The 25,676-nt window shown below is 36.9% G+C and overlaps 2 protein-coding genes across 9 annotated transcripts in view; one reads left to right on the top strand and one right to left on the bottom strand.

Moving 5' to 3' along the window:
• Positions 1–269: 269 nt before the first annotated feature.
• On the bottom strand, positions 270–6,411 carry PIERCE2 (piercer of microtubule wall 2). Its single transcript, XM_079130014.1, has 2 exons — positions 6,111–6,411; positions 270–2,440 (listed from the first exon to the last, which is right to left on the bottom strand). Exons 1-2 carry the CDS (start codon positions 6,126–6,128, stop codon positions 2,093–2,095), a joined length of 366 nt encoding a protein of 121 aa, XP_078986140.1. The 5' UTR covers positions 6,129–6,411; the 3' UTR covers positions 270–2,092.
• A 119-nt stretch (positions 6,412–6,530) lies between these two features.
• The window catches only part of CCPG1 (cell cycle progression 1), a 69,475-nt gene continuing 50,329 nt past the window's right edge, over positions 6,531–25,676 (top strand). For 3 of the 8 annotated variants that reach the window (XM_079129924.1, XM_079129930.1, XM_079129926.1), the window contains exons 1-2: positions 6,545–6,679; positions 23,332–23,400. In XM_079129924.1, the coding sequence (XP_078986050.1) occupies positions 23,341–23,400 (60 nt within the window). In that variant the 5' untranslated portion in view covers positions 6,545–6,679; positions 23,332–23,340. Of the gene's footprint in view, positions 6,680–6,721; positions 7,051–23,331; positions 23,401–25,676 lie in introns of those variants that run through there. The other 5 variants (XM_079129927.1, XM_079129923.1, XM_079129928.1 and 2 more) reach the window with 3 other exon arrangements.

The following is a 25,676-nucleotide window of genomic DNA, read 5'->3' as shown; positions in this document are numbered from 1 at the left end:
AGAGAAATGTAGCCATTTAAAAAATAAGCTACAATGGCAGAGCAGCCAGGGTTATATTCAAAGCATAAAGTGGGACCACTGTTACAGTATTTCTAGAGTGAAAAACAACCCCTTAGTCTGGGGTCTTAATATTTATAGAAGATAGGCACGGTCATATGCACCTGTGATCTGAATGTTTTGGGAGGATGAGACAGAAGGATCCCAAGTTGGAGGTCAGCCTGGGCAATTAGTGAGAACCTGTCTCTAAATAATTTTTTTTTTTTCAAAATAAATGGCTGGGGTTGGGCTGGGAATATAGCTCAGTTGGTAGAGTGCTTAAGTCCCTGGGTTCAATCCCTAGCACCACAAAAAAACACAAAAACAATAAAAGGGCTGGGTTTGTAGCTCAAAGGCAGAATGCACCTGAGTTCAGTCCCCATTACACGCCCCACCCCAGACACAAATTATACAGAAACAGTAGCAAGAAACTGAACTAGAGGTGGAGTCAGGGCGCGTTCACACAGTTTGACACTGGTTTTCTTTGCACTTGGCACATTGTCCTCACACAGACTACTTTCTGTGGGCAAGGATGTGGCTGGGTTGCTCTAAAGCTGCTTGTTTTGCTTTCCAAAAGTGCATGGACATTTCCTGCATACCAATGGCCAAGGATTCATGGGGGCTTTTCTTTTGAGTTCAGTATTTTTTTTTTTTTTTTTAATTCTATCTGGAAATTCCTGTCTCAGGGTGAGATTTTTTATAGTATTTGATCACTAGAGACTATTATTTGAATGGATCATAAAACAGCTGTATTTTTTTTTTTAACGTAGTATCTTTTAAAATATGCCTTTTGTGGGGGTGGGTGGAAAGGCTAAAATGATAGAATTTCTCTCACAGTTCTCAAGACCAGAAATCAGAAATGAAAGTGTTGTTAGGGTCACATTCTCTGGGAAAGATTGGGAAAGAATCTTTTGCTGGGAAAGATTTTGATTTAGCTTTATCTTCTCAAGATGCTTCTGATCTCCTTGGTCTCAACGTGAGCAGTACTATGTCTGAAATACTTTGCACATACATTACATTGCATAAATTACCACATTTTATTAATTTGCTAATTCCAAATTGTGTTAACTGAAACAATAAAAGCCACTGTTTTTCACTTGTGTCTTCATTTGTATTTTTTACCATATATATTTGTTAAATAAAGGAATAACAAGTTCATTCACTCATCAGCCTTTCAGTGGGAACTAACATTCTCCTAAATTCTAAGCAATTAATTGAAATCACAGAAGAGTAAAAAATTATTTTTTAGGATCTCTCTTTTTTGGGATAAGGGGGTACTATTCCTCCCCACTCCCCGCACTTCCATGAGAGGTATTAAACATAGGGACTTGTGCATGCTAGATGATAAGCACTCTACCACTAAGCTACATCCCCGGTCTTTTTCTTTTTTCTTTTGAGACAGGGTCTAAGTGGACCAGCCTTGCGTCAAATTTGTGATATTTCCATGTAGCTGGGATTATAGGTGTTCACCACCATACCCAGAGTCTGTCTTCATTCAATTTTTTTTTCTTAAAACTCCTGTGTTCTTTTGTCTCAATAAATAGTAGACAAATGAGATCATGAAAATCATTTTGAAACCTTTGGAGTACATGTACTAAATATAACTTGGAGTCAGGCATGATGGTGTATGTTTTTAATAACAGTTCCTCAGAGGTAAGGCAGGATCCCAAGTACAAGATAAGCCTGGGCAAGTTAGGGAGACCCTGTCCCAAAAAGAGAAAAAAAAAGTTGGGGCAGGGGCAGGTGCTGGGGATGTAGCTAAGCCATATAGCATTTGCCTAGCAAGTGCAAGTTCCTGTGCTCAATTCCCATTACCATAAATAAACATATAAATAAATACTAGGCTGTATGAAAACACTTTTATTTTACTATTTTGGATACATTTTTGTTCAAAAATTCACTGTCATTCAGTTATTAATTGAAATACCTTATTTCTTAAAAGGTTTTTAAGAAAATTGATTCAAATCTATGTTCTAAATTGGGTGTTCTAACCTCATTTTAAAAACTTACACTTTCCTAGATATATTTTCCCTTAAATTGTCAAGGGAATGTATTTTCATAGAGTATGTTGAAAATTAGGAAAATCAAGGGTTCTACTTCTATCAGGTGCAGTATTTAGACTGTTATTTTGATAAAGTCCAGTTGCTCTAATATGGTTTGAAAATACTTGCTCCCTTGGCATATAATTGCAGGGGAGAAACTGTGGCATAGGTAAAAATTCACCATAATGACTTGAATTGGTTTTGTACATAATCATCTGAGGTTTTGATAGTGAAGTAGCTGTATGGAGTGTCTTTGGGTCCAACATACAGGAAAACACAGGATTGCCAGGGTTCACACAAGGAAGCAGTTGTTCAGGTTTCATTCCTGTGTCTGACTTTGAAGCTGAAGTACTTTTCTTATCCTAAAAGATAAATATATAAAATCATTCTCAATTATTGAAAAATGGAATTAAACTTATTCCTGTCATACTCCTTTTGGGGGGAATGCTGTTCCCTTGAAGGCATTGAAGACCACCTGCTAAATGAACTTGATTTGTTGAGAGAAACTTGTCAAAATATTCATAACATTTTATACTAGTACTATGAAAGTTTATTAATTTGTAAATCAAGCTGGATGTGGTGATTGCATGTCTATAATTTCAGCTATTGGGGAGGCCAACTTGAGCAATTTAGTGAGACCCTGTCTCAAAAAAACAAAACAAAAAGAAAACGAAAAAAGAGCCAGGGATATAGCTCAGTGGTAAAGTATCCCTGGGTTCAATCCCCGGTACTGAGAGGTGAAAAATTGTAAATCATAGGAAAAGTCTGTACTAAATCATAATTGAAGAGGGAGTATACCTCAATTTTGGGGGGGAATAGCCATAACAAATAATTATACAGCTAACAGAATAAACTGGGGAATTGGGATAAGTGCTATGAAGAAAAATACAAGATATGAAGATATATTGGGGGGCTTTAACTTAGTGTGAAGGGTTAGGGAAGGCTGTTTTGGTGAAGTGTCATTAAATCTAAAGGTAGAAAGCAAGGTAGGAATGGAGGTGGAAACAAAGATAAATCATGACCAAAGTCAAGTATATTAGGGTAAAAATGTCTTGAGATAATATAAGAGGCTGGGGCCAGATCTTGCAAGATCTTGGTAATAACTATGTTAAAAATTTGAGCTGGGTGTGGTGGTGCATACCTGTAGTCCCAGTGATATGGGAGGCCCGAGGCAGGAGGATCTTAAGTTTGAGGTTAGCCTCAGCAACTTAAACCCTGTCTTAAAGGAAAAAAAAAAAAAAAAAGGATTGGGAATATATCTCAGTGGTAGAGTAGTCTGAGTTCAGTCCTCAGTATCACAGTACCAAAAAGTTTTTTTTTTTTTTTTTTTTTTTTTTTGAGTAGGTGCAATAGAGCACAACTGTAATGCAGTGACTGAGGAAGCTGAGGCAGAGGAATCAAAAGTTGGAGGGCAGCCTCAGCAATTTAGTGAGACCTCAAAAGGATTGAGGATATAGCTCAGAGGTAAAGCATGACTGAGTTCAATCTCCAGTACCAGAAAAAACAAAAAACCAAAATGAATCTTCATCATAAAAGCAATGGAAAACTCTAAGTAAAGCAAGGTATAATGTAATTTTTAGTAAAATTCTTTAGTTTCTCTCAGAGCTTTGTGTAATGTGGAGAGGAACTGTAGTAGTCCATGTGACTGAGGATAATTTATAGTAGTGTGATGGCACAGACATGGAGATTAGTAAACACATTTGAAATTTAGTTGTTTGCGGAGGGAGATGGCAATATGTCAAAAACAATGGATGCAAAACTTCATGGAGCTTTCTAACACAAGTATATAACAATGTTTTACCTTTAATAAAATCTCTTTTTTTCTTTTTCTTTTGGCATTGGGGATTGATCCCAGGGCTTCACATATGGAGCAAGCAAGTGCTCTACCATTATATCCCTTGCCCTTATTTATTTTCAGACAGGGTCTCACTAAATTGCCCAGGCTGGCTTCCTGCCTCAAACTCCACAGTAGCTGAGATTACACACCTGGTCACTGTACCTGGTCCTAATTTACTGTTATGGGTACCTGATCTGTGGACTTTTTTTTTTTTAAAAAAAGGTTGTTAATACTATTGCCATTAGTCATGAGAACTCTTTTCTCATCAAATCACCCTTTTTATTATTGCTCTAAATTTCTGATCAGCTTTAGCTCAAAATGTAATACAGAAAAGCAAATCAAGTCCAAACAGAAGACAAATTAGCTGATAAACTTTGTTGGCCTAACATATACCACAAAATCTGGAAGTTAGTGTCTACCAAAATCTTAGGTCTCCATGGTAATTCACAAATGTTTATAGATTCAGAAACAAAATTATCTGTTGTTTTTACTTTACCACATATGCCCTCAATGCGGTTCTTCTTGTTTGGGTTTTGCCCTTTTCAAACTTTTTTTTTTTTTGGTAATACTGGGATCGAACGCAGAGTCTTTTGCATGCTAGGCAAGCCCTCTGTCACGAGCTACATTCCCAGCCCTTTTTAGTTTATTTTGAGACCAAATCTTACTAAGGCCTCCAACTTGCCAACCTCTTGCCTTAACCTCTGAGTACCTGGGACACCCTGCTAAATCTGCTAGTCTTAAAATGTGAAGTTCAAACTATATACAATTAAATATACAAATGGTTGGTATTAGCTATTTTAGGGATTTAATTTTCAAGTCAGGCCACTTAGACTTTTCAAAGTCCATGGGTAAAAACACACACATATATATATATATATATTTTTTTTTTTTTTTTGTGAGATGAGGTTTATTATCTCCACATTTATATATTAATGAAAACTGAGATAAAATAGAAGAAATAAAAGAGATAGAAAGGAAATAAAAGGAAAAGGAAATTATAACTTTAAAAGTCTTATGCTAAAGTTCTTTGCATCTTTACTGCCCAAGGAGGGTCTCTCTCCCAGGCCTGTCATTCCCAAATTTCTGGGAAGTCTAGATCTTCACTCACAATCTTAAAGTTACTGGACATTCACCCACTATAAAGATTTCCCTGAGCACTGTTAGTTAGCCCACTAATACATATATTTTCAGGATAAATCGAACAGAGGAAGACATGAAATTTATATGGTACTTTCCCAGTATTATCTATTGATTAGATAATGCAGATGTCAACCCCTTAAGAATCCTGAGAATCGCCAGACTGATGCTATTCCTTCACAACTTCCCATGTCCACCCCTCCCCAAATTTCCTTTATTTATTTTGGTACTGGAGAGTGAAACTAGGGGTACTTTACCACTAAGCTACATTCCCCCAACCCTTGTACAATTTTGAGATAAGGTCTAAGTTGCCCAGGTTGGCCTTGAGTTTGCTATCCTCCTGCCTCAGCTTTCTAAATCACTTCCTTTAAAGCATGTGAGAACCCCCAAACTGTCTCTCATTTTTCAGATAACCAACATGCTCCCTTGAACATGTATTTCTTGTTTTCATAAATACATCTGTGCCTCAATATCTGAGACGTGCTGCAATTCTTTTCCATCATATCTATCAAAGGCCCTGTTGTTTTGAGCCAAGGTCCCCCTTTTCAAGATCTTCTCTTACTACCTCCGGTGACAAAAACAAGCCATCCAATAATAAAATTGTCCATTATAGAAGCTGTAAATTATGAAACTAAGATTTTTTTTTTATCTGTTTTGGTGGCGTGTCATAGTTGATGATATAGTTAGCCCAAAAGCAAAAAACCAAACAAAACAGGTCTAATTTGAGCACCTTGCCTCTATGCAGGTCCACCATTTTCCTTATTAATGGTTTCCTTATTTATTTGCCAGTTAGGGGACGGCGAATTAAACCTTAACTTACCACTGTTTCCATTAACAGTGATTATAAACTCACTTTTCCCTTATATCTTTTTTGGACAAGAGACATAAACATGACATTAAAATTAAGGTACGTTAGTCTTGTTCAAAACTATCACCAGTTTGCAGTGGGGTACCAGTGTGTAACATTCCCTAATTGCCTTCAGATCAACAATGACTTAATTAAACGCTCATTTTACATCTGTAAATGTAAAAACATCTAGCCTTCTGCCCAGACCCACCCAGTCGCAGTCCGTCATTCTCGCTATCTTCCTTAATTTTTCGGCAAACGGAGTCTTTTCCTGAGGCGGATGGCAAGAAGTCCGGCAAGTGCCCAGAGACGCGGCCTTTTAGATGCACCCAATTAAAGCAGCACAAAGTTGGAATCCTTGGCTGGATCGATATGTGTAAAACGATCTGCCTAATCCAGGGAGCCGTACTGCCTGGCGCAACCGCGAATCCTTCCTGGTGGTTGCAACTCGTCTCCATAGCAACTGGCCGCGGGCGCCGGGGCCCGGATGTTGTGAGGATCCGCGGTGGTTTGGCCCAGCTTCCTGCCGCCTCCTACGACTGGCTGCGCTCCTTTTCGGGAGTCGTAGTTCTCTCCTCTGCTGCCGCCTGGCCTGAGGCGCAAGGTGGACTACGAGTCCCGGCATGCGCTGGGACACCTCGCCAGCCGCCGCCCCCTCTGGCTGCGGACGCCTGCTAGCAGGTTGTTGTTTTTATGAGAGGCGTCACTAGCTCCCGGAGCCGTGACCGCAGCCACCGTGACAGCCGGCTCCGTCGGGTGGAGGTGGCGCTGCCGCGTCAGGTACGGTCTTGGGCGAGTTTGGATCCCGGGAGGAGGGTCGGGGCGGACTGTCGGCAGTCGTGGCTCAGACCCTCGGCTGCGCAGCCTCCCGAGGGCAGAGTGGAAGTCTCCCTTCAGCGCGGGGGTTGCTCGGGCGGGGACCTGACCCCTGGCGCGGGCTGCCGCACGGGCGAACTCCTCGGGCCGCGAGTTCCCAGCCCCCGCGGACCTGGCTGGCCAGTGAGGTGTCAGGTCCCGTGGTCTGCAGCCTCTGACCCCAGCTGCAGTACCGAGGTGTTTGCCGGGGTCGGGGAGCTGATGCCCCAGAGGACCCTCCCTTTGGCCTGTAGGGCTTGAGGCAATTCTCAGTCCCGGCTGATGGAATCCATATGGTAAGATGTGTGAGTCACCTTGCCCGCCTTTTGGGTCTTTTTATTTTGGTGACGTTTGAGCTCCGTGATGCCAGGAATAGAAAGAATAAATGTAAAACAATGCAGCTGAGATTTCTCCAACGCCAGCCTCATAATAATCAAATCCGCCTTCCTACCTTTTTTCCTCTATGCCGGCCTCCTTTAGCCATTGTTTTCTTATGGATTTGTCCTCAGTAGCAGCTGTCCCACGCGATGTCTTGTTTGTGCTACATATTTGTCTTATTTAATGAACCCCGACTCTGCCATTGGGAATGACAATTTTAACAAACTCAGCCAATTAAAGTTTGGTTGAGTGGTTAAATTCGCACTATCTCATTCTGGCTTTATTAAAAACCAGAATGGGGCTTCCTTGTAGCTAGAATGGATAACTACTTTAGTACTGTGAATTTTGGGAGTAATTAGCTTCCTGCCATAAGGTCATAGCTACTAAATAGTGCTTGAAATGAGATTATTAACAGATCACATCTTTGGCTTAAGGTTTGAGGAGGCCCCACGTTTCTCAGGGGATATTTGTCACACATGGCTAATGTGAATTCTTTACTATTTTTTCCTGACTTCAAATCATGTCAAGGAAGGAACGGAGAAAGTGAAGGTATATTAATGCACAAGCTTTAACCCTTTTTACACTAAGGATTGCAGTCGTTAAAAGAACTTGTTAAAGAAGTTGTTAAAATTTATTCCTGGGCTGGGGATATAGCCGAGTCGGTGAACACTTTTCTAGCATGCACGAGCCCTTGGGTTCCATACCTAGCCTTGAAAACAAGAAATTCTAAACAGTATTTAAAGGCTTTGGGAAGCACTCATTTTGAAATAAAAACAATTTAGAAAATAGTGTAATTAAATCCAATTTTGTATACTAAGGCATAGAATAAGCTTCTATTTCTATTGAAAATAAGGCCAAAAGATATTCAAAAGTGATTATTTGGAACTTCAAACTACAAATGATTTTCTCTTTGCTATATTTTCCAAATTTTCTGTAGAAAGAAAAGGAATGCAGCAGTTTCATTTATATGGATTCATCAAACATTACTTACTGTAAATAACAACAACAAAAACAGTCCCTGTTGCTGAATCCACAGACTATGAATTTAAAAGTAAATTAATTTGGAGAGATGAATTAGTTGCACTGGAAAGAATAAAAAATGTAGACAACGATAATTTTTAGTACATCTTATTTTTTGATCTGTTTTATTCTCACCTTGTGTATGGTAAAATCAAAGACAAAAGTACTTAGGCTTTTTTTTAGTTAAGTGTAGGCAATTCCTAAAAATCCACCAGTTGACAAAAGATTGGACCTACTGGAAAGATCTGGAAGTAGCAGAATTTTAAAATTATTTTTAAGCATTTACTAGTGGAAATTTTAATCTTGTTAACATGGAATCATTTTGAGTACTATATTTTATGTGTCTTTTGATATTTTGCATTTATTTTTATTTTATTTTGTTACTGTTATGTAGCCTATGGATAGGTAAGTAGCATAATTATTTAGTTCACAGTTTGTTTTCTGCCACAAAGACCACATTGTTCTTCCATAGGAATACTATTTGCACTTTTGCTTTTATCAGTCACTTTTAAAAAATTGATTTACCTGAAAGCCAGTTAATTCTTAATGCTTCAGTGCCATTAATTATTTTTAAACATTTTAACCTTTGTTTAATTAGTTATACATGATAATAGAATGCATTTTGTATTTTGATAAATCATACATAAATGGAATATATTTCTCATTTTTCTGATTGTACATATTGTAGGATCACATTAGTCATGCAGTAATTTTTTGGGGGGTGGGTATCAGGGGGATTGAACCTAGGGGTGCATAACCACTGAGCCACATCCCCAGCCCTTTTTTATATTTTATTAGAGACAGTCTCGCTGAGTTGCTTAGAGCCTTGTTAAGTTGAGGCTGGGTTTGAACTTCAGTGCTCCTACCTCAGCCTCTTGAGTTGCTGGAATTACAGGCATGCATCAAGGCCTCTGGCTAAGGCCATTAATTTTTTTTTTTTTTTTTTTTTGGTGCTGGGGATTGAACCCAGGGCCTTGTGCATGTGAGGCAAGCACTCTACCAACTGAACTCTACCAACTGAGCTATATCCCCAGCCCTGTTAATTCTTAATAAAATATCTATTCTGTTATTTTTCAGGCAATAGTATTCATATTTTATTTTTTTAGATTGTTGTCTTTGGAGTTTTCCTTCTATAAATTTCAGTTTATTTTGTACATTTTAATTTTGTATATTTTGTGTATAGTGTTGGTTCTATATGTTGTTAGGCTGTGGGTCCTCTTAATAAAGCATAAGAAGTATTCATAATGTATAACATTTCTGATTTACTAATAGGTATCATTGTATTCCTATCTAAATTAGAGATTTTTTAAAATGAGGTCTGATTATGAACTGCCAGAATCATTTAAAAAAAATAGTAGTAGTTTCTGAAAATGTTAAGAACTGCAACAAAGCCTCTTAAGCTCCTGGTGGTTTAAAACAACATGCAGACTCATCTAACAATAGAGAACCACTAAAGGTTAAATTGTTTTTGTGTTTATGTGGTTAAGGTGAGGAAGTTGCCATATTCTAAGTGATAACATATTTTGAAGAATATCCTTCTTGCCAGTTCTGCAAATTTGAGTAGATTTAAAGTTTTAAAAATGTTTGTTTCAAAGGTCTTTTTCAGTGTCTAACATCAGAAAAATTTGACTAAATCATCTTTCAATTTGAGTTCTAAGATGAAAGTTAGCCCCATAATGTGCAAAGAATTGCATCTAACTAATAAACTTAGGGATTTTTTTTTTTTTAAAGGGAATTCATTGTATGGTAAGCTGTTAAAGAGGTTTTAGGATTTTCTGAAGAAGTCTTTGAAAATAAGTAGTGCGAATTAAAGATTTTCCTCTTTAACCACATGCAGCCAAAAATCTAATTTTTCTTGACTACTTGTCTATAAATCACTATCCTTTCAAAATTTCCTGGTTCATATTGCCAGAAATAATGAAGAGTGAAAAGGGCATTGGATTGGGAATCAGGATGTTTAGTGATGTTGAACAAGTAATTTAACTTAAGAGTATCTATTTCCATTTATAAATTGTAAATAATACAATAATAGCAACTGGTTGCCTTACTTCTTGAGATGTTTGAGAAGATCAAATCAGATATGATTTGTGACAGAGTCATCTGTTTACATAAAGTAGTACTGGCCTGCATACTGGCCTGCATAAGTGACATTTACATCAAGTATATTATACATTTGAAGTGTGATGACTTGATGTGGTAAGTGCTTCTCAATGAAGTTTCATTATACAAAGTGAAATGGAGCTTCATTTGATTTTTTTTTTTTTTTTTGGGTAGAGCTTGGTGGTATTTTCTAGGTTGAAGGAAATCTGGCTTCTCTTCTGTGACTTTGCACTCTGCTGCATTAAAGGCCTTGAAATAGTAGTGTGTTTCTATGGTGGGCTTTTAATTTTTGTTTTAATCTCACACCTCGAAGAGATCATTAGAGCCTAATTTAACAGTAGGAGGTGGCTACTCTTTTTAAAATGTTCTAAAATGAAACTTTAAGTTGATTTTATGAGAAATGGGACTACATTTAGTATGAAATCCCAGGTCCTCTGAGAGGTAACATTGCTTACATAAACAGTAAAGTTTAGCCACCTCCTTCTGGGGATGCAGCCTGGCTGTTATAGCATCTGACCATGGAGATTAACTTCAAAGTTCTGTTGACAAACAGAACATTCAAATAAAAAGTCCTTTAGAAACTTAGGAATACATTTTAAGGAGTTTTTCAGAGTAAATAGAGGTAAATGAAAATAAAAGACAAATACATATTGTGTCAGGGGTTGGTAATTTTGCTGCTTATAAATTTAGTTGATAACAAATAACATCTTAATTAGTAATAATGTATGCATAATTATCTTTTAATCAGGTTCTGTAAATGTTAACAAATAGAAAATAAAAATATATAAAACATGTTTGTTTTCACAGTTTTTTTTTTTTTTTTTTTTTTTTAGTACTGGGGGTTGAATCCAGGGCCTGATGCATTCTAGGCACAGGCTCTCCCACTGAGTCATCTCTAGCCCCATTTTCAGATTTTCTTCCTAAATAAAGACAAATTATCCTTTTTCTAAGAAAATGTTTAAAATAAAACAATAGAAATATTATGGAAAAAAATCTATATTCTTTTTTGTTTTTGGTTGTACTGGGATTGAAGCCAGAAACTCACATAAGCTAGGCAAGCATCCTACCACTGAGCCCAAATATATATTGTTATCCAGTAAGAACATGAAAATTTGAGAATAGCAAAAAATAGGCAGGATTCAGTATTTCTTTTTTTTTTTTTTTGTTTTTTTAATTTCTTGCTACAGAGGAAAAAGACTATCAGTGACTTACAGTACTAGTGAGGACAGACCCTATATTTGTGTCTTATATATCTATTAGCCTTTTCAGGCTTTTACAAAATTAAGATATGACATTACTGAAAATCAGGATTTTTCTCACAATGAAAATATCCTTTGAAAGGAATATTTCCATACTAGCAGTTATTTTTCCCTCAGTGTTTTGGATTCATTATTGTTTACTTACTTTATTTCAAATTTTTAATAAAAAATGTGCCTTCTTCTAAATTAAGGCAGAAAGGAAAACTTTTATCTTCAGATGTGGCAGCAATTATTTTTGTTTCTCAATCATTACATCAAAGAAGGAAATGTGTGAAGTAATTGTGTATTGACTCACTTCTCTTGCAGAATTTATTTTCTAGATCAAAAGGTCACTTTGCTGTAATTAACCGTATTACTGCCTCTTTCTGGGCATGGATAAAATGACATTATTCCTTCTTTTCTAGATTTTTCCAGATACCTCTGTTTAGTGATAGATTTCAGGGTTTTTTCCTACTTTATTAGAATTGGAAGAGTCTGCTTAATAGATGAGTTAGTTTTGCATTCACTTTCATGATGAATATAACCAAGAGGCAGGACAGCCATGGAACCTACTTCTTGATGCTCTAATTGCCACTCTGAGGACTGAACTCATCAAAAATGGTAAACATTTTATGGTAACCTACTAATAGCTTTAGCTTGAAAAAATGAGTTTTCCAGAATCTGTTTGGATTTGGTTCTGTCATTCACTGTGCTTAAAATTGGCCTTTGTCTTTTTATTTAAAAAAATGTCAGGGGATGGTGGTGGGGCAGCAAAAATGGAGGAAGGATGGATGGATAGAGGAAAATGAGGGGTGGAGAAGTGGTAGGGGGAAGGAAAAATAATAGAATGAGACAAACATCATTACCCTATGTATATGTATGATTATGCAAATGGTGTGCCTCTACTTTGTGTACAGCCAGAGAAATGAAAGTTGTACCCCATTTGTGTACAGTGAATCAAAATTGAAAAAAAAATTTTCCTTGCTTTAGAAAGTAATAAATGATCACTGAAAATTTAGCAGATAGTTCATATGTAATTTTGTGTTTTTTTAAGTAAAAATACACTTTAATTTTTTTTGTAGGTCAGTGCCTCTTTAAATTTTTAATATATTGAACCAGGAATAGTGGTACACTTCTGTAATCCCAGCTATTTAGGAGGCTGAGGCAGGAGGATTGCAGGTTAGAGTCTAGTCTGGGCCATTTATCAGGATCCTATCTCAAAAATGAAATTTAAAAAGGGGGGTTGGTGGGCACTCAAGTTTTAGAATGCTTGCCTAGAATGTACAAGACCCTGGGTTTGATCCCTGATACTGCTTAAAAAAAAATTATTCCAGAAGACAGTTTCCATATTCAGGATTTACTGTCAAATCTTTTGTCTCTTGGTGCTGCTTAGAAACCAATTTAATTTGGACTCTTACTTGGTAAATACTTGGTACAAGATTTATCTGGTTGTAATAGTTAAACATCCCTTCAAGAAAGAGCTGGGTGTGGTGTCACATGGCTGTAATCCCATTATTCATGAGCCTGAGGCAGGAGAACTACAAATTTGAGGACTGTCTGGGCTACTTGGTGAAATCTTGTCTTTAAAAAAAAAAGCTCTGGTGGTGTAACTCAGTGGAAGAATACTCCTGGGTTTAATCCCAGTAAGATGAGGGAAAGGGGAATCACTATAAGAACCTACAGACTTTTTTAGCTGAAGGGTTTACCTGACTATTATGGCCCATAAACATTGGCATCAACCTTCCCACTAGCACACAGGCCTAGTGGGTATTCCCTAGCAAGTTTTGTTTTTTTAAATTGCCAGGATATGGGGCTGAAAAAGTTTGATATTACAGGGGACTTAAAGGGTCTTTTACTTAAGATCAAACTGAAAAAAAGAAACCTATACAGTGGAAGTTTCTGTCTGCCCTCAAGAATAGGACTAAAGGCCCTTTCTTCCTTCAGAGCATTATGAGTCTGTTGGTGTTAACTGTAACAAAATACTTAGACTGAATTTATAAAGAAAAGACGTTTATTTAACTCAAAGTTCTGGAGGTTCCAGCCTCCTCTACCCCCTAATCTGGCGATGGTCTTATTGCTGTTAGGTGGCACAGGACATCTTGTGACAAGGGGCGGTAAAGCATGTGTATGTGTCATATGTTCTGTTCTTTCTTCCTTGTAAAGCCAGTATTCAATTGAGGATATAGCTCCTTGGTAAAATTACCCTGGGTTTTCAATCCCCAGTACAAAAAAAAAAAACAAAACTGTGGTGTTTGACCATAATTATGTAAAATGAATAAAAAAAGAAATGTAATTTTTTTCTAACAGTAAAAAAAAAAAAAAAAAAAAAAAAAATCCAGTATTCAATCATGGCTGTACTTTTGTGACCTAATATAATCCTATTAATGTTGCAAACCCCCCCCCACTCTAAAACATGACAATAGAAAAAGTAAGGAGAAAACTTGTTGACTCATCTGCTTATATAAAATCTTTGGAAGGATACAGCTTAGGTTCATTTAAATCAAAATTGTAGCAAAATGTACGCTGTTCTCAGCTATAGAAGACTTTTTCTTTGGTCATGCTTTTTTAAAAAATTATTTTCATTTTTTAATAAGTGGTGTTGGGGATTGATCCCAGGGCTTCCCATATGCCTGACAAATACTCATTGAACTACATACGCAACCTTTTTTATTTTGAGTCATGGTCTTGTCAAGTTGCCCAAGCTGGCCTTACACTTAGGACTCTCTTGCCGCAGCCTCTTGAGTAGCTGGGATTACAGGCATGTGTATCACTATGCCCAATTTATCTGCATGTTATACTCCTTCTTTGTACCGATTTTGTATTATTGCTTAATCTCCAGAATCATCTTTGAGCTATAAAGGGTAATAATTAAAATGATTTTGCTGGGTGCACACTTGTATTCCCAACTACGTGGAAGCTGAAACAGAGGATCACTTGAGCCCAGGAGTTCAAGGCCAACCTGGGCAATATAGCAGACCTTGTCTCAAAAAGAAAGGTTTAGCCAGTGCAGTGTACATACCTGTAATCCCAGTGACTGAGACAGGAGAATTGCAAATTTGAGGACAACCTCAGCAACTTAGTAAGACTCTGTCTCAAAATAAAAAATAAAAGGGATAGGGATGTGGCTCGGTGGTTAAGTGCCCCTGGGTTCATTCCCTGATACTGGGGGGAAACATGTTTAGAACAGTGTCTTATAGGTGCTTAATAAATATTTATTGAATGAGTCTGAGTATAAGAATGAATATATCTTGTTACCAGAAGGATTGAAGCAACTTACAAATAAAATATGTAGCAAGGTAACAAAATTAGAAGAGAAAAAGAAACGGGGACAATGGGAAAATAGGTATAAGGATTATAAAATGGAACAAAAAAAATGAAGATAATACCACGTACAAAATATATACTGTGAGATCCTATATTCTTGGTAGGACTAGGTTTTAAAGAGAGGATATTTTTCAGTTACACTTAGCCAACTGCTCAGGATGTAGTTATTCTAATACTAAAATAAAAAAATTTCTACTGAAAGTCCTAAAATGATGTGATAATGTTGTTAACTATGACACAAAAATAACTTCATTCGGACTTTTTTTTTTTGTACTAGGTATTGAACCCAGGAGTGCTTAACCACTGTACCACATCCTGAACTTTTTTTTTTGAGATAGGATCCTGCCGAGTGGCTAAGGCTGTTCTTGAACTTGCAGTCCTCTTGCCTCAGCCTCCCAAGTTGCTGGAATTACAGGCATGTTCCACAACCCAGTTCGAGGCTGTTTTTCTTGGTGACTGTTAATGTAGATTGGTAGTAGCACAGTGAAGCAAAGTTTAGGTTGGGGTTAAACTTTTGATACCTTTGGGGGCTTTCAATCTTTCTGTGCAACACAGTTGAAGAAAGTAAAATGCCATTATTGAATAGAACTGAACTATCTTCAATATTACATTGATATTGTATTTAGTATTCAATCTAGAAAGGTTGTCTCCTGATAGACACAAAAGAGTCTCGCCATCTTTGATTGCTGAAAGCAAGATGAAGTGATACAGAGGCCAACTCCAGCTGGTAACTTTCATCTTGTTCCTTAAATATTTCTGTCAGGCTGATACCGCTGTTCACTGGTGACGAGTTCTGCTTCCTCAAATGTTGAAATCGGAACATTAGAGAAGCACGCCAAGGCAAACATTAAGTAGGTTTCATCTAAAGGTAATAATACAGACTTCTCCTGGGAGGAAGAAGGGGGCCATGGCTGGTGTTCTAGAGTTGCAAGAAGTGAGCAGTGAGTACGCCCTACATCTCTTATAGGTTAGGGTCTCTTGTTCTTCAGTTCTCTTTCTCTCCTCTCTCTCCTTCCTGCCTATGTGACTAGGCCCAAGAGTGGCTGGTGATATAGCAAAAAGTGAGCAGCAGATAGTAGGGGGAGGACCAAAGTGATTCAGGCAGGTAAGGACCCAGGGGGCATTAATTAGCAGTTCCTTGCCCGCAGTCCCTGACCAGGGCAGGTAAATTTGGTAATCAGTGGGCTCTGGAGATCTTGACATTCCATTCTCCTAGGGGCAGTCTCCAAGTCCAGATGCAGATTGCTTTCTTGGCCTCCATTTCCTGGATTTGACCAGATTTCTTATTCTACACTAAACTAACTGTCTGTCCCCAAATCTGGCCTCAAGGCTTTGGTAAGAGGAATCCTGTAATGGGTCAGGACATTAATCATCATCAGATTTTCCTTTTTTGCTGCTGGAGACTGTGAGGAAGCAAGAGTGGCAGACAAGCTGTGGATGAGATTGTTAGATAATAGGAAATTACTTAAGTTTTCTGTTTTGACCTCATTGTGATGGTGGTTTATTTCAGTGACCATAAATACTTCTTAAAAATAATTCATAATGAAGTGTAATTTAAGAGATGCAAGTTTAGGGATGGGGTTATTAGAACTGCAATTGTTACTATTTCTGATCCACTTAATGAATAAATGAATGCTTACATGTTCTCTACTGTAGATTAATAGAATGCTAAGAGGTTATAGGTGATAGATTAATAAGTATTGCTTGGTGTTTTCTGACTAGTAGAGTACAGTTAAAACACTTATGCTGTTATAATTATTAAAAATGAAATTGTAGCTCTTTATCAAACTTCTAATGTAATATTAATAAGAGAAGTAACCTAAGGAAAAAAGTTGTATAAGATGCCATTAGGCTAATTCCTGTTCATTCCTAGCACATGGCATAGATGATGCGGATTCAGATTTAAAAACCTTGAACTTCCTCAGTTATTTCTGTAAGTGCAAAAGGACGTGAGGCAGACTTCCACAGCTTTAGAGAAGCCTTTATTCCTTCGCGGACTGGGGCACCATTGGGGCCCATTTTCTGGATGGAAAAAATGGCTGTCAGTCACAGAGGGGATTTTGGTTTTATAGAGTACAATGAGGATGATGTAATCATTGGAAACCATGCACATGCAGTTCTGACCATCAGGGGCTAGTTGTACAGGTTAAAACCAGACCCCAAGGGATGAGTACTCAAGTCTTGCCAATTGTCATTCAGGACTAATTTGACAAGGGGGAAGGTCAGGGCTTAGGGCCTGGCATTGTTATCCACCCCTTTCCTTTAGGGTCCATTGAATGCACTGGGAGAGGTTGAATGTTTGGCCAGTGTCCCCATCTCACCTTTGGAGCCACGCCTTCCCTCCTTTTTCTTTGGGAGCTGTCTTATAGGAATATTATTTTCCATAACCCTTCAATTTCTCCCTTCAATTTCTTCAATGAATATATCTGTACCTAGAGCCATCATTGTGTTCTACTTACAGTGTTGAAATCTTTCTCTTCATCTTCCCCCATCCCCTGCATTACTGGGGATAGAACCCAGGGGTGCTACCACTTAACTAATATCCCTAGACCTTTAAAAAAATTGTTTTAGGGCTTTGCCAAGTTTCTGAGGCCAACCTTGAACTTGTGATCCTCTTGCCTCAACCTCCTGAGTCACTGGGGTTTTTTGGTGTGAACCATTACTCCTGTTTTGTCTAGAATGCTGAATGGTATCCTGTATCTGTTCTTCCTGTATGTCTTTCATAGAATGAAAGGGCTTTTCTGAATTCACTTGTAGACTCTGGTGTTGGCCCCATTGCCATAATTAAATTCCGAAATTCTTAAGAGCTGAGGAGTGGTAGACCACATACTAAGCATGTGTGAGACCCTGAGTTCAGTCCCCAGTACCACCAAAACACAAACAAGCAACAATATGTTATGGGGTGCAACTTTTAAGAACAGACTGATCACCACTGAGAAGTCCAAATTTGAGAGTCTTTATTAAAAATGGCTATTGGGAGAACAGCCCCGACCATAGGGTTGTAGGGGTTCTTATACCAAAAATTACATCAATCATAAGTGTCCGTTGCTATGATTAAAAATTATAAGCTAACATCATGTGATCATCAACAGAGGAGGAAGTGGATCAAAACGACCCTTACCTATGTACAAACTGAAGAATGGTTGCTAACATCTACACAGTCACTGTTTACATGGTACATTGTTTAGGAGCAATAGGAATCAAAAGAGCAATTTTTCATTACATAAGTCTTGTCATTTTCTATTGCTAAACATGTCATGCTAAGTAACTGATGATGGGTACAGAGGTAGGGTGTTCCCATGGGAGAAGCATATTTCCTATATAACATGGAGTCTCAGAGCAAAATGGAGTCTGTTTAGTGATTTTCCTTGTAGTTTGGCCTACAACATTCAAATGGAGCTAGATCTGTCAGCCCATCACAAATAAAATGGGATTGAGGTGGTTCCCGTCTGTAATAACACCCAGAGGCCTTTCCTAGCCACTGTATCGTAAATTCCAATTTCTGCATCTTTCATTAGCCTCTTTATTTTTTTCTGTAGTACTTGTCACCAACTGGTCTTACTCTTATCTTCTAGAAAGTGTGCTCCTTTCATGGAGGACTTCCTTAGTTTTCCTTTAAGGGCTTATTCTTAGCACTTTGTATAGTTCACGGCACAGTGTAAGTTCTCAGTATTTGTTGAATGAATGACTATAATGTTAAATGTTTCAGTTCAGGATAGGCTCATTTAAAATATTTCTCTAGGGTTACTATTGGACAGTTGATTATAAAGGACATTTCAAAGTTTTCATTAGTTAAGATCTTGTGGTCTTTCTTTCTCAGGTGAAGTTTCTTTTAAAGCAGGCCTTTTCCTATCTGTTGGGGGAGATGAAAGACCAGAACCTTACAGCATTATAGAAAAGATTTGTGAAAGCTCTCCAGACTGTCTAGGATGACATTAACAGCAGCACTTCTGGGCCATTTACCTACAGTTTATTGGTTGCTTTACTTTGGAATTGTAGAAGCGTGTTATAATGCCCCCATTCTTCTCCATCACCACTAATTCTAGAAGATAGGGAAACGGAGACCTTATCTTTCCATAGTAAAATGTAGCTATGCAGGAATGATGAGGTATACCATCAGGTAATTCTAACCAGTTGTACTTAATGAGGTAAAATTAATATTATTGCTGTCTTATTCTTACAAGTTATTTTATTTATTTTTTTTGGGTACCTGAGATTGAGCTCAAGGGCACTTACTTACCCACTGAGCCATATCCCCAGTTTTTTTTATTTTTTATTTTGAGACACTGTCTCAAAATACAGCCTTACTAAGTTGCTGAGGCTGGCTTGGAACCTGTGATCTTTTTGCCTCGGTCTCCTGAGCTGCTGGGATTATAGGTTTATCCTGGTTTATTCTTGGAAGTTTTGATCACTATCACCTACTTTTCTTTTTTGAGGTGTTTGATATTGAATATAGGGTATCATGCATAGTTGGCAAAAACTCTTTCACTGAGCTGCATCTCCAACCCATTTTTAAAAATTTTGTTTTGATTCAGCCAGAATGCCAAAACTAGCCTTAAACTTGCAATCTTCTTACCTCAGACTCCCAAATAGCTGGGATGATAGACCTTTGCTACTGTGTCTAGCTTGGCTAATACTCTTTTCTGAGATACCAGAAACAGGAAGAGCAACAGGAAAATGATTTGTTTTGTGGATGTGTTTGAAAGGCCTGAGCAATCTACAAATGGACATAGAAAGCAATTGGGAATTTGTAACTGGTGATTTAGAGACTACCCTAAGGAGTAAAAGGAAACCTTAGTCTAACCAGGGTTTTAAGTTTATTGTCTTTCCAGAATTTCCTTCCTTAGCTTTATAACTGTATGATTCTTTTGTAAATTTCCCATAAACTCTGATTATTTCTAAGTTACTATTAGTAAACCTAGTAAAATAAGAATTCCTGCATTTACCTATGGTCAGAATAAGTGGTGAAAAACCTCATGACTTTCTCCAGAGTTTTGAGATCCTTAAGGAACAATATGGACTTGGGTCAATGACCACATCATTGTCCAGAAATATTTATTTAACAGGCAAATAAGCAATTATAGCACAGGATTCTAATTTAAGTACTAGATTAGGGAAAATATTAGTCTTTGTGTCAGGGAATGACACAAAGGAAGTATTAACCAAGATGAGCTTAGGAGTTTGGATTGCAGTAAAGGGATAGAGAACTGATCAGAATTTGCAGAGCCCTGGAATAAAGAGAAAGCATAGTGTTTTATTTTTTATATTTGGTGTGGGAGATTAATTCCAGGGCCACTTGCATGCTAAACACATACTGAGTCTTTTAAAGCCTGAGTCTTTTACAGGAATTTAAAAGGTTGGAGAAGAAGAATAAATTGAAAGAGGATGAATTGATAGAGATTAAAGATATTTAAGGACTTCGAGTCATATCCTGAAGACAGTATGAAAATTTTAACATTTTAAAAGAATGACATAATGAATTATTATTTTAGGAAGGTATCTGGCAAGGTTCAAACACCAAGGGAATATTTTATAGTCAGATATGTCTAGGGTGGGGCTCAGGAGCTTACTGTTTTTTTTGTATTATTATAGTGTACACAACTGCCTTTACCCCTATTCCCTGGGATGGAACCCAGAGGTGCTGTATCACTGAATTACATCTCCAGAGCTTTTTATTCTTTGACATAGGGTCTTACTTTGTTGCCCAGGCTGGCCTTGAATTTGGGATTCTCCTGTCTCAGCCTCCCAGAGAGCTGGGATTACAGTCATATACCAATTTACCTGGGCTGTAACCAGTTTTTGAGAATAAAGGGGGTTCTTTAGTAGGCCTGTGAACTTCGTTTACCCACACGTCACAATGGTGTATGATCATGTGAGAAATTTTTGCAGTTTAAAGGCATCTCAGATGCAAAAGGGAGAAACAACTAGGTAGAGTGAGCCAGGTATGCTGATCCAAGACTTGATTCTAGGTCATTGCTAGTGACCACAAGTTTTATACCAACCTCTGTTTTTTTTCCCTTTTATTTTATTTTATTTTATTTTCCCTTTTATTTTTATTTTATTTTGGGTTAGTTTGCACAAACATGTTTGTTTCCCCCGCACCGCCCCCAGGGAAGTAAAGAAACACTTAAATTGGGATTGGGTTAAAGTATGCTCATTGATTTGAGAAATTCAAGTTTGATAAATATCTACAGTTTAGCAATGTATATTACTTTCTTTTGAAATGTCTTTATTTCATCTCCGGAGTTACTAGAGGATGCTTTTTATTAGGAAACAAAAGCTAGGAGTTACCTGTTTAAGTTGAAATGACCTAGGTAATAGAAGATTTATGTATATTTAAATATCCCTGATGAGTAATCTGAAAGTTTTGGAAAGATATTAAGAAAATAAAGCACAAAGTAAGTGTCAGGAGGTGGCATGGAGCAACAGTGAGAGTGTGGGCTATTAACAAGATTTAGAAAGTGGGGTAGGCAAAGGAAAGAGAGAAGCTTTCACATGGTAAAGGATGCTTTTTAGGGAAAAAAAAAAGTGCTTTTTAGGCTTCAGTTAGTTTTCTTGTTCACAGAGCCCCACTTACTTGTTTCATGTAGAATGTGTTTTCCAGTTATCCAGTTACAAACCAGAAATCTGAAAATTACCCTATAGTTTTACCCTCTTATGGTTGGTTATTCATTTCTTTTAAAAAAAGAAGTCTTTCATGTCTTTTCAGATCTCTGAAACCTTCCCCTCCATTTGCCCTGTCTTCATTAGTACTTAAATTAGTAGTTCACCTTTTTCATGGATGTTTCATTGTTTGCATCCCATAGGTTTAGGGCCCTTTAGCTGCTTCCCCAACTTACAATATACTCTTAGGATTCAAATTTGATCTTTCACCACTCCATTCACGTTAGATTAATTGCCTTTTTTAGAACTTTCATACTGTAAATTTTTGAACCTTTGTTCTTGCTGTATAATGCTTTTTCCCTTTCTTGCTTGGGAAATCTTCCTACTGTCATCAGATCTGATTTTTTTTTTTTAACAAGAAGCTAGATATCTTTATTTTTATGTAATATCTCAATTTTTAAAATTTGGCAACTGTTAAGTCATTTTGAGAAATATGCTGTCTAGTTTGCAGGTTCATTTATAAAACCTTGATGAGTCTCCTTTCCCACTGCAAATTTAATGCTTAATCTTTGGGTATTCACATATGTCAATGTATGTTTTTGAAATTATTGTAAAATACAATACAAATAGTGACATCAGAAGTTTTTTTTAAACTCATGAAAACTTATTCAATGAGAAATTGGAATTTACATAATTTAATAAAGCATATTGGGATAAGGTAATCATATAGAACTGGTTAATATTCCTTGAGGTATTCATAATGTAGCCTTTTGAATAATTTCTGTTGGATAGAAAGTTTATTTTACTTGAAGAGTTTTCTATAAGTTTACCTTTAATTTTATGGGGTTATAGACAGCCAGACCTAACCAATTGAAATTAGAAATCAAACAAATGACTTCATGTGAACTTATTAGAAAATCTCTTGCACAGCATTGAAAGTGACATGATCATTTTTATGTCCAAGTTTTGAATAATGTATCTGAAAACATGCTAACTTTTATGGTTAGTGACTAGCTTATTTGTATCTCCTTTTAAAAAATATTAATTTACAGGAGTTTCCAGAATCAATAGATGATCCAGATCTTTATTTGTGGCCTGTTCTTATTTGAGCAGCAGTTCCATATTGTCTAGAGTTCTGTTAGCATAGCAGCCATTAGCTTGGATCTAATGTCTTCACGGTGTATATGTAGTAACAGAAGCTTATGATTTAGATGGATTTTGCAGTTTACAGGCATCTCAGATGCAAAAGGGAGAAACAACTAGGTAGAGTGAGCCAGGTATGCTGATCCAAGACTTGATTCTAGGTCATTGCTAGTGACCACAAGTTTTGTACCAACCTCTGTTTTTTTTCCCTTTTATTTTTCACTACTCAGATTGAATCTAACTGAAGTATCTCTGTCAGATATTTTAATAAAAACTGATGTTTCTTTTCTGCTTGAAAAATTTTAATTGTTTGCATAGCCAACATATAGACTTCATTTTGCTTGGCATGGGAGCTCTTTCCTTCTCCCTACTTCTTGATTTCTGTAGCCATGCTTTTTATCCCTCTCACTATTCATTGAAAATATGGGCCTTAATGTTGATATTTGTTCCCATTCACCATTCTACTAACCCTCAACTGTCTGACGTGGCTAAATAGGGTTCTCCTTCCTCGTCTAATTCTGCCTGGTCAAATCCTATATTTTCTTTCAGACCATTCTAGCTCAGGAGAATCTCCTCGTCTTTAGAAGTTTGGTTGTATTTGTTCATAAAGGTGTGCAATCATATCATATCCTATGTGACAAATCTATGGGTGGGTTGTCTCAGTTTCATCCTGAAGGCAATAATCCACATTCATACTTTATGTCACCTGTAGAGCTTCTTAGAGAATTAAAAAAATGTGTCCCACAAGTCAATATGTTCTTGTATTTGTAGACCTGAAAAATGTCTGAAAATTCCAGTGACAGTGATTCATCTTGTGGTTGGACTGTCATCAATCATGAGGTATGCTCTTTAATACTTTTTATGAGGCAATCTGTAACCTTACAGTGTTAGCAGTGATATAAACTGTTCTTTGAAGTCTAGCATTTTTCTACATTTAAGCCAAAGGTTCCATTGTCTGTAACTTGCTTTGCTGAAAGCTCTTCATGGACTAGTATCATCTGCATTATTGTTCATAGTTTTCCTTAGCTTGAAGTTGTTAGGCACATTTTTATTGAGGTTTATTACTGGTTGTTTACCTAATTCTCTTATAATTAAAAAAAAAACTCACTATGGTATAGATTGTTTTCATTCTTATTTTGTAGTTAAGAAAACGGAAGCCTAGAAAGATAATTTGGAGAAAATCATGTAACTAGAAAATATTCAAGCCTGGTTTTGAACAGAATGGCTCAAAGGAAGATGGACCAGAAAGGAAGATGGAGAACATATAATTATGTTATGTTATAGGAACTTGACAGGAAAAGAACTATGGTTAGAACTCTATCGTAAAATTTTTTAGAGGAGTTATGTACACACAGGAATGTAATAAAAATTGGTTTATGTCCTACACTTGTTTCATTATTTAAAAAAATCATAAGATACTGATGAACAGAAACAATAAAGTAAAAATCAGCCATACTTGTTCCAGTTTTTAATGGATTTTTCTATAGTTTTTCCATTTGTTTTCAGGATCTCTTTTCACTTGCTTTTGTTCATTAATAGAAAAATTTTAAGTTTCTTATATAATTATTTTAATGTTTTAAGATTTAGAAAATTGGTTAGTCATCTTACAGAAAGTAAGATTAACAAAAAAGATGACTTTTTCTGTTTTATAGTTTCAAAATTTAATAGCAATTCTACCAGTTGAGATTGAGGTTGTTTTTATTTTTATAAGTGTACCAGGTGTGGTGGCGCACACCTGTAATCTCAGCAATTTGGGAGGCCAAGGCAGGAGAATTGCAAGTTCAAGGCCCGCCTGAGCAACTTAGCTACATCTTAAGATTAAAAAATAAAAAAACCCAAAGGACTGGGGATATACAGTGGTAGAGCATCTCTGGGTTCTGTTCCTAGTCCTACACACACACAAAGTGGTTTTTCTATTTTTAACCTGTTTCTACAAACCTTAGGTCAACTCATCACAGCTTCTTTTCCTTCAAGGATAATTCACAGTACAGGAATAAGGCAGCACTGGGAATCCTACCTGCAAGTCTGCAGAGTAGAGCAGAACAGTAAATTTTTCTGGCACTTGTCAAGTGTGTTAGACATCATCTTTCTTCTTCTGTATATAGATAGTTACCAAATTCAGCTCTCTTCTAGTGTCTTGTATGTGTTTCCTTTTCCATTATCATCATTCTGATTCAGTCCAGAACAGGTGTCTCCAGCAACCCTGAGTCAGCTCTAACCTTGCCTTTGCTTCTACCATGCTCCTGCCACCATAGGCAACCTTGAAATCGTGTATTTAGAATTCTCTTTAGTCTTCAGAGGCTACTCCTTTCACAAATTCTTTTATATTTTGCCGTTTTGAGTTATATATGTGAAAAAATATGGAGAGGCAGCATCAGCTTCATGGTTAACTTTGCTTATTAAGACACAAGGAAAAAATTCATAAGATCTGTTAAAGAAAAGACAGTCTGACAACAAAGTATAAAGGACTACCTCAGAATAAAAAATAATCTAAACTTATAAGGAAAGGCTTTTGTTAACTTAATAGGTTCATTTAATTCATGCCTTTCAGTTGTCTGATCTTTGACAAAGATGCCAAAAACATACATTGGAGAAAAGATAGCCTTTTTAACAAGTGGTGCTGGGAAAATTTGTTACCCATAAGTAGAGAATTAAATTAGATCTTTATCTCTCACTGTGCACAAAAGTCAACTCACAGTGCATGAAAAGACCCAGGAATTGGACCAGAAACTATGCAACTCATAAAAGAATATGTAGGGGTGACATTCCAGCATATAGGTGCGGGGAATAACTTCTTCAATAGGACCCCTAAAAGCCCAGGAAATAATACCAAGCGTTAATAAATGGGATGGCATAAAATTAAAAAGCTGCACAGCAAAGGAGGTGAAGAGAGAATTTCCAGAATGGGAGAAAATCTTCCCTAGTTACTCTTCTGATAGAGGATTAATATGCAGAATATATAAAGAACTCAAACACCAAAAAAATCCCACAAAATGCACCACCAACAATAACACAACTAATAAATGGGCAGACACTTCTCAAAAGAAGAAATACAAATGGTCAAAAAAATGTTCAGCATCGTTAGCAGTTAGGGAAATGCAAATCAAAACTACCCT

The sequence above is a fragment of the Sciurus vulgaris genome (genome assembly GCF_902686455.1).
Source record: "Sciurus vulgaris genome assembly, chromosome: 2".
In the NCBI taxonomy this organism is placed as follows: domain Eukaryota; kingdom Metazoa; phylum Chordata; class Mammalia; order Rodentia; family Sciuridae; genus Sciurus; species Sciurus vulgaris.
This window is presented reverse-complemented; position numbering and strand designations above follow the sequence as displayed.